The sequence below is a fragment of the Heloderma suspectum genome, chromosome Z (genome assembly GCF_057233095.1).
Source record: "Heloderma suspectum isolate Gila_16-S chromosome Z, 16-S_ref, whole genome shotgun sequence".
NCBI classification, from domain to species: domain Eukaryota; kingdom Metazoa; phylum Chordata; class Lepidosauria; order Squamata; family Helodermatidae; genus Heloderma; species Heloderma suspectum.
This window is the reverse complement of record NC_139476.1, coordinates 4,346,144-4,360,371: the sequence shown is the minus strand read 5'-3', so window position 1 is coordinate 4,360,371 and position 14,228 is coordinate 4,346,144. Positions and strand designations below refer to the sequence as shown.

The 14,228-nt window shown below is 48.0% G+C and overlaps 1 protein-coding gene across 2 annotated transcripts; it reads left to right on the top strand.

Annotated features, from left to right (window-relative positions):
• The first annotated feature begins 5,169 nt into the window (after positions 1-5,169).
• Positions 5,170-13,528, top strand: LRG1 (leucine rich alpha-2-glycoprotein 1). Of its 2 annotated transcripts, XM_084826201.1 has the most exons (3): positions 5,170-5,213; positions 7,039-7,147; positions 10,542-12,252. In XM_084826201.1, the coding sequence occupies exon 3, from the start codon at positions 10,551-10,553 to the stop codon at positions 11,547-11,549; it is 999 nt and encodes a 332-aa protein (XP_084682327.1). In that variant the 5' UTR covers positions 5,170-5,213; positions 7,039-7,147; positions 10,542-10,550; the 3' UTR covers positions 11,550-12,252. The 2 variants fall into 2 exon arrangements, with proteins under 2 accessions (XP_084682327.1, XP_084682326.1); XM_084826200.1 differs by lacking the exon at positions 7,039-7,147 and having other exon boundaries at positions 10,542-13,528.
• Positions 13,529-14,228: the final 700 nt, after the last annotated feature.

The following is a 14,228-nucleotide window of genomic DNA, read 5'->3' as shown; positions in this document are numbered from 1 at the left end:
ACCAAATTCCATTTCGGTGAAGTTCTCAGGGGGAGGGGGCACATTCCAGTGGTGGGTGGAGCCAAAGGCAATGGGGGTGGGACCAAAAATAATCAGCATGTTTTCCCTTAAAGCTCTCCCTGCTAGTAATACCTTGGGAGAGGCATTTTGACCTTTTAGAGGGGGGCAGAGGCTGTACAAAAGCCAGGAAAAAGCAGAATTGTAATAGGTTGGGAGAAAGTCACACCCTGCCCATGCCCCTATCTGGGACATTTAGGGCTGGATTTGGCCCTGGGCCTGAGATTCCTCAATCTTGACTGGCAGCAGCTGTCTACAGTCACAGGCAGAGAAGGGTCTTCTGAACTGGAGACAACAAGAATTTGAATCCGGGACCTTCTGCATGCAAATCGTGTGCTCTGCCACTAGGCAATAAGCCCTGAGCAGACACAGGTTGCCATATCTTCCAGATTCTGCCTAACCCATCCAGTGTGCCTTTCCCCCTCTCTACATGACCAGTGCTGACACGGAAGAAAACTCATTTAACGAGAAAGAAACAAAAGCAAACTTCATATGATGGCAGAGATGGCTGCATCAGGTTTGTGTGTGTGTGTGTGTGTGTGTGGTGTTTAAATAACTAATGTGCAGGGAAGCATCATGCATGCATAGTAAACGCCCTTCAAAGAATCTTGATGCAACCATGCATGCGATTACATTGGGATTGAGTTGTTTCATCAGCGCGCAAGCGCGCATTGGTGATGTAAAATGTTGTGCTGGGGAAAAGAACCAAGGACCCAGATTAACCTGCATACACTCCAGCTTTGCAATTAATGTTAGCAATACCCCCTAGTATGGCATATGTGCACACATGCACAATAGCGCATGCCCCAATATCTGAAAATGATCATTACATATTGGTCCACAAATGGTGTAAATTTGCTGCCTTTACGTGGACTGTTGGTATATCAGTCACTGTATCTCATGCTCATTTTGCTATGCATGCTCACGCATGCACAAAGCCACATGCCCGCATGTCTGAAAACCAATGGTCCACAGCTGGTGTAAACAGGGTACTTTTATGAAAAAGCACACCATCATTGTGGAAATATGGAGCTATGCAATTTTTCTAGGAATCACAGTGACATATACCATGCTTAACCACCTGTGAATGTGTACACTTGTGCAACAACATATATCTGAAAATAATTACTATGGATTGGTCCATAAATGGTGCAAATGTGGTGCCTTTATGAAAAGGCACAAAATAGTTGTGGTGTTCACAGTGTCTTATACCATGCTTAACCAGTTGTGCATGTGCGCAATAACACATATCTGAAAACAATCACTATGTATTGGTACAGAAATGCGATAAAGGTGCTCTGCTTTGTTTTTAAGAGAGAGAGAAAGCACATGACTGCATCCCATGCTCAGTTGGCTGCGCAGGCAACACCACAGGCCTCCATGTCTTAGTCCACAAATGGTGCCATTTTAGTGCTTTTTTTCTGAAAAAAGTGCCTAGTGCTACTAAAAGCTGAGCTATGAATAGAAGTCTGAAGAGAAGAAGAGAGCTGTGTACACTACAGCTTGTTTCAAAGGCCACAGTAATGGTGCCACCTGGTGGCCATGAGTGAATATAGCTCAGACCCTACAAAAATGGTGGTGGGGGGGGTTCCTTCTGAAAGCGTTTAGTTGGGGAATTGCAGATTGGATCCAGATTTACACTGGTTCAACTGCGCTTGGGTTTTCCTGCCCCGTCCTTTGCCCGGCAACCCTTCCAGCCTCCTGAAAATGCTACACAGAAAGTTAGGAGATCCTGCCAAATGCAAGGGGGAGCTGTGGGGTGTGGGGGAGGGGGGGTCCCCCAAAATCCAGCAGAGGAATATTCCACAAGCGGACCCCTTCCTCTTGTGGAAAGCAGATCTTGGATCCAACCCTGCCACATCAGGGGAATGAGCAGCTGAGAAAATGGCTACCCTTAAACCTGCAGACCTGCCCCCCTCCCCCCTGAAATTATCACTTCTAAAATACATGTTCCGGTTAACGGAGATATGCCACTACAGAAGATGGGGCAAGGGTCTATATTCAGGATGTGTCATTCTCACATGCCTTCAGTCCTGTTCTATCCAATTTCCATATCAGTCAGCGTTTTAAAACAACCAAAATTTACACATAAGAACACACAAAATTTGTGCATAAAAACACAAAAAAATTGCATTTCTTTTTGTCGGGCATGCACATTTTGTATGCAGCTTTCCCTAATGTGTACATATCTTGATGTGACTTTCTCTAATGGGTGCCTTTTTGAACACAGCTTGGGGATTCCATTTTTGGGCCAGGAACTGCATTACAAAATTCGGAGTCTCGCACGCTCCGAAAGATAACTGTGCATCCAATCTGCATATGAGGCCAGGATTAGAACTAGAATGTTGGCTTAGAACTAGGGAGTCCCAAGTTCAAAACTTCCCCCTTCAATCACGAAACCCACTCAGTAGCCAGTCTCAGCCTAACCAACCTTGCAGGGCTGTTGTGAAAATAAACTGGGTATCTCCCAGCCCTATGTGTAGAGGCCAGGAATTGAACCTAGGGCCTTCTGCATACACAGCAGGTGATCTACCACTGAACTCTTCTCTTTCCCTGTAAACATACGGTAAGATTCGAGTCCTCGTGGTTGTGAATCAAGGGCTGCTTTCAAAAAGCACATCTGAAGCTGCCTTCTGCTGAGTAAAACCATTGTTTCGTCTAACTCAGTATTGCCTACACTGACTGGCAGTGCCACGCCAGGGTTTCAGACAGGAGGAGTCTTCAACTCTGCCAGGAGATGCCAGCGATCAAACTTGCGACTTTCTGTATGCAGAGCCATTAAGCCTCTTAAAAATAAAACAGGCTTCTAGTCCTCGTGGTTTAAATATGAACATAGGAAGCTGCCTTCTACCAACTCAGACCATTGACTCAGTATTATCTACTACACCGATTGGCAGGGGTTCCCCAGGTTTTCAGACTGGGGTTCTTTCCCAGTGTCACCTGGAGAGGCCAGTGATTAAACCTGGGACCTTCTCCATGCAAAGCAGATGCTCCAACTCTAAATTATGGCCCCAGCTTTGGACTGGCAGCTCTGCAGGATCGGCGCATTTAATTCCAAAGAGGTGGCGTGGCCCAAGCCAACACAGAACCCCAAGCCAGACACCTTGTCGCCAGAGGCAAATATGTGGGGCAAGTGGGGCAGGGACCCTCTGCCTGTCCCCCACCCACTTGTGGCCGAGGAATCCCCCCACAACCAGGTACATTTGCCCCAATGCACGGCATGCAGCTGCCATTTGCCAAGCACAATCTTCTCGTGCCCTCGTCCGACAATCTCAGTAGAATATTGAGTACTGAGTGTTGAGTACTGCCCTGCCCTCCGCGCCACCATCCGCAGTGAGCACCAGCCACCACTGCCCTTAATCCCAGACGCTTGTCGTCTGGCTATGGTTACTCCCTGCCACTTGGCCCGCATTCAAAGACCACCTCTTGATGATCCGGGAGCCTGAGCCCTCGGGTCAGAAACAGGTTCGGGGCACCCATCCGCAACTCCTACAAACCAGTCAGCCAGCCGAGGGGAAGCAGCTGTCGGGCGCCAACAGGCCCCAAATTAGCTCTCTGCTGGGGCACGTACGGGGGACAGACACACACACACACACAGGGCTGGAGCGGCGCTGGTTAATAAACCACCTGGAGTCAGAACACAAAAGGACCCATTGATTCGCTCAACACAGCTGCCCACATTGGCCCAGAAACTGCATCGCTCCGAGGCAAACATAATCTGATCTCAGCCAGAATAAACATGGGAGAGGAAGGAAGATGACCCAGAGAGGCAAGGCAAGGGAGCTGAAGAGGAACATTGTTGTTTTATTTAGTCAGTTAGCTATTATTACATTTTCATCCCACTTTTTTCCCTCTTTACATAGCTTACATTATCCTCCTCCTCACCGTTGTATCCTCACAACAACCCTGTGAGGTAGGTTAGGCTGAGAGTCTGTGACTGGCCCAAAGTCACCCAGTGAGCTTCCATGGCCGAGTGGGGACTAGAACCCAGATCTCCCCAGTCCGACACTCTAACCACTATGCCACACTAGCTCTCCTTATATACAGCCAAGCAGGTTGAAATGGAGGCTTGGGGTAACAGGAATGGCATGTGTCCAGTCCTCAAGTGATCACCTAGATGTATGGATACACCATCCCAGATCTAAACTACAGGCAGAACCTCCGTATCACAGGGAGTACAAGGGTGTTGATTCACACATTTCAGCTGTCGGTCTTCCGCAGTTCATCATTCGCACATCTACGTCCATCCCTCAGTCACTGTGCACTGAAATCCTGTCAGCTGGATGTGTAAACTGACCCGCTGTATCCTTCTTAAAAGTGCAGTGCCCAGAAGTGGGCACATTACTCCAGACAAGATCTGACAAGTGCTGAGTAAAGTGAAACAATTACTTCCTTCAACTTGGAAATGATGGCCTGAAATTGCATTCGCCTTCTTTGCAGCAGCATTGCACTGCTGGCTCATGGGTTCAGAGGAGGGCAATGAAGATGGCCATGGAAAGCAACTCCTATGAGGATGGGTTGAAGGAACTTGGTAAGTTTAGCCTGGAGAAGAGAAGGAATGGGGGAGGGGACATGATACCCCTCTTCAATTCTCTTAAGGGCTGTCACAGAGAAGAGATCAGAGGGTTCTCTGCTGCTGCCCCAGCATGCAGAACTAAATCTTAGTTGCTGGAGGGTAGATTTTGGTTTATCATTAGGAGAAACATAATGAGGTTCAGAGCAGTCTGATGGTGAAACCAATGGCATGGAAGGGCTCTCCCTCACTTGGCCATCTTTCTGACATGACCAAAACTGGCATTTGTTTCCGGTTGCTTCCCCAGGAGAGTTTTAGGGAAGTGTTGCTGGCTTTGGCCAAGAATCTCAGGTAAATAGGATAACAGTACCTGTGTGTCCTTTGGATCAAGATCTGGATTCTCTCTCTCCCTCTCTCCCTCTCTCTCTCTCTGAATTTTGAGCAGAGCCTGTTTCCCAACACAGTGGTGCAACCAGAAACATGCAACGTTTCAGCACTATTTCCAAGAAAGCATTTCATTTCAGCCCTAAACCCTCCCCTTCTCTTGATTTCCTGGATAAGAGAAAAGTATAAGAGAACTACAGCTGGAGACGACACCCAGGGAGAAAAGAGATTGGGTTTGGAGAGAGAGCTGGAGTCACAGGTAAGTTCAGGTGCTGCTATGCAGTTTCCTAACTTTTGTCCACAGTTATCATGAATGCAGGTTGATTTATTTAGCAGGCATAAGATAAGAGGAGAGCTCCTCTTCTGGATGAGTAACCGGTTAAAGAACAGAAAGGAGAGAGTAGGAATAAATAGACAATTCTCCCAATGGAGGGGAGTAAACAGTGAGGTCCCCCGGGGATCTGTATTGGGACTAATCTTTTCTGTTCATAAATGATCTGGAATTAGAAGTGAGCAGTGAAGTGGCCAAGTTTGCCAATGACACCAAACTATTTAGGGTGTTTAAAACAAAAAGGGATTGTCAGGAGTTCCGGAACGATCTCTCCAAATTGGGCAGCCAAATGGCAAATGCGGTTCAATGTAAGCAAGTGTAAAGTGATGCATGTTGGGGCAAAAAAGTCCAACTTCAAGTATAAGCTGATGGGATCTGAGCTAAATGAGAAAGAGATCTTGGGGTTGTGGCAGACAGCTTGATGAAAATGTGGACCCAGTGTGCAGCTTCTGTGAAAAAGGCATATTCCATGCTGGGCATAATTAGGAAAGGAGTCGAAAATAACACTGCCAAGATCACACTCCCCTTATACAAATCTATGGTGTGACCTCACTTGGAATACTGTGTACAGTTCTGGTTACTGAACCTCAAAAAGGATATTGTAGGGCTGGAAAAAGTGCAGAGAGGGGCAACTAAAATAATCAAGGGGCTGGAGCATCTCCCCTATGAGGGAAGGTTACAACAGCTGGGACTGTTTAACTTAGAGAAAAGGCGAGTGAGGGGAGACATGAGAGAGGTCTACAAAATTATGCATAGTGTGGAGAAAGTGGACAGGGAGGAAAACTCTCTCAATACTACAACACAATGAGGTCATCTCAAGAATCTGAATGGTGGGAGATTCGGGACAGATAAAACGAAGGACTTCTTCACAAACTATGGAATTTGTTACCACAAGATGTGGTAATTGATGGCCACCAATTTGGATGGCTTTAAAAGGAAGTTAGACAAATTCATGGAAGAGAAGGCTATCAGTAGCTACTAGTCCTGATGGCTCTGTGCTACCTCCAGTACCAGAGGCAGTGTGCCTATATGCACCCATTGCTGGGGAACATGGGTGGGTGGGTGGCTGCTGTTGTACTTATGTCCTGCTTGTGGTTTCCCAGTCGACAGCTGGTTGGCCACTGTGTGAACAGAATGCTGGACAAGATGGACCCTTGGCCTGATCCAGCAGGGCTCTTGTCAGGAGCACCCTGGCGGCCTCTTTCAGTCTACTCCAATAGCCAACTTGAGACACAGACAAAAGGATTCTTTTCAAGGCTTTAATCCTTTTACAACTTTATGATTCTTTCAGATACTAATCACCAGCGACTAAGCAAGGAACAGCACTGGGAAAAGATAGCAGAGTAGCCTATGCTCCAGGTTAGGCAGTTGGTCCCTGTTTGAAGGAGAACCACGAGAAGACCCTGAACCTATGGGCTAGGGAGAGATCCTCCTTCTTTCCCTTGGGTCCTCGGGACGCAACCGTTGCTTGCGCACCAAGCGAGCGCTACGCCTCCTTTCGGTGCCCTCCATCACTTGTCGCTCCTGGCATCAGCGCCGAGCATCCAGGAAGCCCCCCTCCAGCGCTCTCTCGCTGCCAGGGTCACTATCTATCCCAAGAATGCTGGCAGGAGGAATCTCTGCCAGCTGCTGTGCCTGTGAGGGATGAGCGCGCTCCTCTCCCATGGATTGCTGTTCCTCCTCAGAATCAGAACTGCTCTGAGGTTCTATGGGCTCAGTTTCCACCCTGACACTGATGTTCTTATGATTTCAGTTTTAGAGAATTTTGATTCTGGGAAGAGGAACAGGGACTGCCACATCAGAGCTAAAATACACACCACTGGAGATAGGAGAATAAGAAACAGATCATCCGAGGGCTTGAGGTATTGTTCACACTTCTGCACAGAGTGCTGAAACTGGCTGTAAAACACAATGTTTGTTGTTTTTCCTGCCCAGGTTTCTAGTCCTTAAGGTTTTCCAAATAGAGGATGAGCAGTGTAAGACCCCCAAGTTTAGACTGAACAGGAGCTGCCCCCTTCCCCACCCCCACAGGATAAGAAAGTCCCCTCTACCCCAGCGGGCTACCTAGCTTGTGTGCTCTAGCACCAAAGTGGGAACATGCATGGGTAGTTTTTTGTCCAAACCTATAAAGACTCAAGCCTGGGCTCTCTGAAATATCAGAGCTATTTCTATGCCTGATGTGTTCAGATAAAGAAAGAAAAATGTGTGTAGGGGCAAGTAACAATTCCAGCTGAAAATCTCACCTTCCAGTTCCTAGCCTTTAATGGCTATGACATGTGTATCCCCTCTTTGCTTCCAAGGGCAAAGGCAGCATGCAGAGATCTTTTCCCCCACCCCCACCCCAAATAATAGCCTGACAACCACCCTGCAAGGAAGGTTACAATTCTGATTGCCACACCTCCAAAAGGATGTTGCTGTAAGGTTTGGGGGGGTGCAGTCTTAAATCAGCCTTCCCTGACCCAACGCCTTCCAAAAGTGTTGTATCACAGCTCCTATCAGCCCTAGCCAGCATGAGGATGATAGGTCTTGTGGTCCAACACATCAAAAGAGTGCCGCATTGGGGAAGCTTGTCTAAGTGACCTTTCAAGGACCCCTCCAAACCTTCCAAGTTTGTGCTTGCGAAAAGGGACTGCAGTGAGATGAGTCAAAGTGGTCAGACAGGTTTCACCCAGGAGATTCCCTATTGTTATAGAGATTAGGAGAGTGGTCACACATTGTTCCCTTAAAGGATGTGATGTAGCCAGATCTGTCTGGACGTGTCTCCGAGAAGGAAATGGGAGGTGTTTTGTCCTTTGGTCCTACTAAACCTGGGCAGGGAATCTCTTTTCAGAGGAGCTCTCCGGGGCCACATCCCAGTGATGGGTGAAGCCAAAGGCAAATGGGGTGGGGGGGGGGAATGCCAGCCTCTTTTAGGTTAGAGCTCTTGTTTGCCAGTAAGTAAGCTTTAGAAGAGGCAAGGCAACCTCTCAGAAGGGGAAGGGGGGGGGATGGCACAAAATCTGATAACAGCAAGAACAGAAGGATCCCAAAACAGAAGAGAAAATACTCCCAGGTGCCTCCCAAAAAATTTTTATTACGCCCAATGCATTTCAGAAAGGGCTTTCTTTCCTCAAGAGCTGCTTATCTTTCCCCACTGTGTTGTAAAGAATCTTTCCAACGCTTTTTCTGTCTTAAAATGCTCAAAACTTTGGGAAGCCACCCAAGACTTGGTTGTTGGGGGAAAGGAGGATTGTCTTCTGGGGAAGCCCAGAGGGCTGGATCAGGAGCCCAGGGCTGAGGTTCCCCCCCCCCAGTACTAGGCCAACGTGAAGAGGCCAGCCCAGCCTGTCATTTTAAGCCAGACTTCCCCAACCTGGTGTTCCTGACGTGTCTTGGACTGCACATGCCATCATCCTCAGTCAGCATGGCCTTTCCCCAACCTGGTGCCCACCAGGCAAGCTGGACTTCAGTTCCCATCATCCCTGGTCAGCATGGCCAAGCTGCCATGCTGGTTGTGGATGATGGGATCTGTGGTCCCACATGCCTGGTGGGCCCCAAGAGCAGGAAGGTTGATCTTTGAGCCATTCATTCTGGAACTGGATCTCAAAAAGAAGATGGGAGGATCTCTTTGTTCTCTGCAGGGAATTCAATGGCCCTGGGGTTCTCTTAGAACTCCGATGGGGGGAGCAGGAATCTGTTGGCATCTTATAGTTGGGAAGTGCTATACTAGAGCCCCTCTATATGGGGCACCCCTGGAATCCTCACTGCTTGGGGACTGGGCTGCAGAGTTCTCATCCATGTCACAGAGCTGGGAACGGTGGAGAAGAGGGAACCAGAGCTATCCAGCAGCTAGAGCAATTCCCCGATGAAACATCAGAAGCCGCCTTATACTGGGGACTTCCAGCATGCAGAGCATATGCTCTACCACTGAGCCCCTTAAAAATGAAATAAGATTCTAGTCCTCATGGCTCTGAATCAAGGGCTCATTTATAGGAGCATATTAGGAAGCTGTCTTCTACCAAATCAGACCATCAACTCAATATTATCTACTACACTGACCAGCAGTGGCTGTCCAGGGTTTTCTGATGGGACTCTTTCCCAGTCCTGCATGGAGAATCTGGGGATTGAAACTGGAACCTTCTGTACAGAAAGATGTGCTCTTGCTCTGAGCTGAGGCCCTGACTGTTTACCTATGGCGTAACCTCGGAGGAAAGGTTACAACACTTGGGGTTGTTCAGCTTAGACAAACAGCGTGTGACAGGAAACATGACAGAGGTGCACAAAATGATGCCTGATGTAGAGAAAGGAAGACATATTTCTCCCTCTCTCTCTCCCAAAGGGGTCACCCCATGAAGCTGATTGGTGGGAGGTTCAGGGCAGACAAAAGGAAGGACTTCTTGACACAATGAGTAGCTAAACTAGGGAATTCACTACCACAAGATGTGATGGCCACCAATTAGGATGGCTTTAAAAGGGGATTAGGCAAATTCATGGAAGAAAAGGCTATGGATGCCTACTAGTCATGATGGTTATATATTATGGGTCATCCCACAAAGATGATTGGTGGGAGGTTCAGGACAGATAAAAGGAAGGACTTTTTCACACAGCACAGAGTTACACTGAGACAAATTCATGGAGAAGGCTATCAGTGGCTACCATTCCTGACGCTAACTCCAGTATCAGGGGCAGCGTACAGGGGAACACAAGTTTGGGGGGTGCTATTGCGCTCATGTCCTTCTCGTATGCTTCCAATTGGAGCATCTGCTTGGCTGCTGTGGAAAACAATGCATTAGAGGGAACAACTGGATTATCACTGTTTTTATTGTGTTCTTACTGTTTTTATTGTGTTTTATCACTTTTATTATTGTACAGGTTTTATCTGTTTTATTGCTGTACACCACCTTGGGAGGGCTTCTGCCCTGAAAGGTGGCCAAGAAATATTTTAAATAAATAAGTAAGTAAGTAAGTAAGTAAGTGGGTTGTAACTTTAGTGGGATTCAAGTGGAGTGGATGTCAGGGCCGAGCAAAACCTCAGAACAACTGGAAACAGAGTGACAGATATTGTGAGTTCATCACCAATTCCCTTGCTGTGTCCCATGGTGTGAGACAGCCTTCCCCAGCCTGGTACACTCTTTGGAACATTTGGACTACAATGCCCATCCACCCCAGCCAATGTCCGGGAAGATGGGAGTTACACTTGGAACTGGAGTGGAATGTGGTTTATCATTTATAACACCCATGTGGATCATCTCTCTCTCTCTCTCTGCATCCATATAGATCCCTGCAATGGATTGCTCCATCCCAACCATCTTTATCGCTTCCATCCTGATGTCCCTTCACTGCTGCTGCCTCCAAGCCCTCCCTTGCCCCCCGTTTTCCACTCCAACCAACTTCACCAAGTTTTCCTGCTCCTCCCCATCCCTGAGTGAGTTCCCATCTGGCTTCCCCGAAGACACTAGGCACATCTCCGTTGAGTTCACAAACATCTCTGTCATTGACGTAGAGGCACTCCGGGGCCTTCCCAAGCTCCAGGAACTTCACCTGTCTGGGAACAGATTGAAGACCCTTCCCAGCGGCCTCCTCCGTGACCTCCCAGAATTGCACGCCTTGGATCTCACCAGCAATCGCCTCAAAGATCTGCCTCCGGGAATATTCCAGAACTCCACCACCTTGAAGCAACTGGCCCTTCAGGGGAACCAGCTGACCGCCCTTCGTCCATCCTGGTTCCAAACCCTACAGCAACTCATGATCCTAGACCTCTCTCACAACCAGCTGGAGGATGTGCCTCACTCTTGCTTCCAAAACCTGGAGAATCTGAGCACTCTGGACCTGTCATACAACTTCCTTCGCACCCTCTCCCCACAGGTCCTGGATGGTTTGTCCCATCTAGAGAGGTTGATCCTAGAAGCCAACCAACTCCAAAGTATTGCAGACAAAACTTTCCATGTTGTTCTGAGCCTAAAGTTCCTCTTCCTGCAGAATAACAGCTTGGCTGACCTCCCAGCTGGGATCTTCGAGCCGTTGGACCATCTGGAACTGCTGGACATCTCCAACAACCAGCTCACCTCTTTGGATCCTCAGTTCTCAAGCCAGGCCACTGAGCTGAGCCTTGATCTCTCAGGAAACCCATGGGTGTGTGACTGTCGCTTGCACACCCTCATGGACCGGGTGATGAGCAGTGCTATATTCCTGTATTCCAAGTCGAAAGTGATCTGTGCCTCCCCCAAGAACCTCGAAGACCAGGCAGTGATGTCTCTCAACAAGACCAGATTTGGCTCCTGCTGAATCTTCAGGATGAAGCTCATTTTTGCCAGGTTCCTCCTCCCTCGCCCTTTTGGAGGATGATGAAATGAAAATGTGCAAAGGCTTCCAATCCAGACTCCTCGACATGATTCCTCCAGACCCCACTGTGCCCTCAGACACCTCCCTTAGGGCGCTCCAGTTCCCTGCCCCTCCAGATTTTGTATTAAAAATAAAATAAAATAAATGTTCTTAACTTGGTGGCCAGAATGCTGCAAAGTGATGCACTGGCCTCCAGAGGCATTATGAAAAAAATAAAATTGGTCACTGGCTACAGCCGAGTGCTTTGTTTTGAAACACACAGGGACGGCCCCAAAAAAGGCAAGAGAGATATTTTGTCTGTGTCGTGTGTGTGTGTGTGTGTGTGTGTGAGCGTGTGCGCGCACACGCTTGTGTGTGTGAATGAGAGAGAGAGTTCTGCATTCGTTTTTTTGTAGGGGGATGATGGGTGGGTGTGTTTTTTTTAGCATTCCCATTTTGACTTCACTAATATGGGTATTTTGTTGTTCTTTGTGTTGGCAGAGGGATATGTCAATTGTATCCCAGAATCCCACCTCTACCTTGCACTTAGTTTCTTGGCTAATGTACTTGTCTGTCACCAAGCCTTATCAGTTTTGTCTTCTGTGAAATGGGTGCTGGAGCTGAAAATGGTGGGTTCAAAAGAATGGCAATGCTGTTTTGGAGCTCCCCCTCCCCCAACCCCACAACCTCTGCCTTGTAACTTAGCTCCTTGGGCAAGTCACATTGGTTTTTGCTCCATGAGTTCACCTTCTGGGAAACAGATGTTTTGTGACCAGCCACATCCACCATGGCAGCCATTTTGTGAAAGCACCCACAATGCACCCACAATGGGACCACCAGCCCAAAATCATTGGGGAACCCTATTCTACCTTAAAGTGCAAATGGGTGTGACCCAGTCTCCCCCTGCCACAGCTCCCCTGCTCAAAACTTCTCAAAGTTCAGCTGAGGAAAAAATCCAGGGGACCGGAGGGAAATTCCACACTCCTTGCCCGTGTACTCCATTTACTGTTAAAAACTGGCCCCCTTCCTCCAACTCTGTCTCTCCATGTGACTGGAGCACCTCCACATTTTAAATTCATGCAGCTAGCCCTCTGTGTGCAAAAACACTGACTTGGGGCCAAACTAGATGAGATGCCATTCCTGAAGTTAGCACTTGTGTGAATGCCTATTTTAAAAAGTCAATTCTAGTCACAAAGGGGCTGATCCAGATCAGGACATGGTCATGGAGGGCTGGGGACTTTTAACACTCCCCCCCCTTTGGCCCCACCTGTATCATGGCCTCTTTGCCTGCAATCTACTTTTAAAACTCCATTCACACCCTTGCCAGCATCTCTGACAATTTATCTGCAAGGCTGGGTTAGCGTGCCTCTTGTTCTTGTGTCCCCCTTTAAAACTCACCCCAGGGGTTAGCCAGCCATGACCTTTTCAAAGACACTCCATTACATCCACCTCATTTTCCCATTTTTCTGCCAGGTGACACTCAGCATTCTGTGACTGGCTTTTCATGGGAGAGAGTTGCCCCCTTAGGGCTTTTTTCCCCTAAATAATTTTTTTTCTGTATTCCTGCAAACCTTGGGGTTCCCCCAGGCCTGCTATCCCCCCTTGTTTCTTAGCTGCCCCATACTGGTCACAATTCAGTCGGCACTCACCAGCTGAGCTTGCTATTAGAGGGAGTGCTATTAATGATATATTAATTGCCTCTACAATCAGCCTGACTTCTGGGGGGGGGGGTTTCTTCATCCCCCAACCACCCTTTCTCTCCCTCCCCTCCCCTATTTTTAATTGGGAACAAAATGCACAATGCTATCTGCGAACAGCTCTTGCCTGGAAATTTATGGTGTGGCTGGGCTCCCATGGAAGTTTTAAATTAAACCCAATTGCTTAAAGATGCCGGGCAATTTGCTGTGATTTAACAGAGCAATAAAACCCAAACGCGACATCGTATTTGGTGGCCGAAAGTGGCTGACTGCTTTTTTGCCCTGGTGTTTGTTCATTTGTTTGTTTGTTTGTTTGTTTCGCCTTCCTTTAAATAATAACGAGAACTATTGATGTAAACAGAAAAGAAGAACATTAAGAGTTAGGCTGTGGAGGAAAGAGGGAGATGTCAGCAGGAGAAAAGACAAAGGTCATCCTAGGAATCTGAGCCATTGAAAATCCTGGATCTGCTCTGTGGCAGTAGGCCTAGCCCCGGAGATAGGCAGAGTCAGGGTCTGCTTGGGTCCACACTACAGCAAAGGAGCCAACAGTGCCCCTACCACCCAGCTCGGTGCCAGAAATATTTTGGGCAAGAGAGGGGCAGGAAATCATTGTCGAACGGCCAAGATGTAAATACAGGTAACCCAATGGGTTGTCTGACTGAATTCGTGTAACCAAATTCGTTCTTTGTACTCGAGTAGGATCCTGTCTTACAGCTCCAACAAGAAAAGGCAAAATAAACGCTGATGATTCAGAAGGGAGACCTGGAATGTTCCAGGGGAAACTGGGCTGCCACAGCCCTCTGTCACCATAGATCTTCAGCTTTGCCCTTAAATGGACACTAGGCTGCAGCAGTTACAAGCTCTCTTGCCCACTCGCTTGGTCACTCTCACTCTGGTCCTGATCCGTAAGTGGTGGGGCCTCTACTCTGGAACGAGCGTGAGGGAG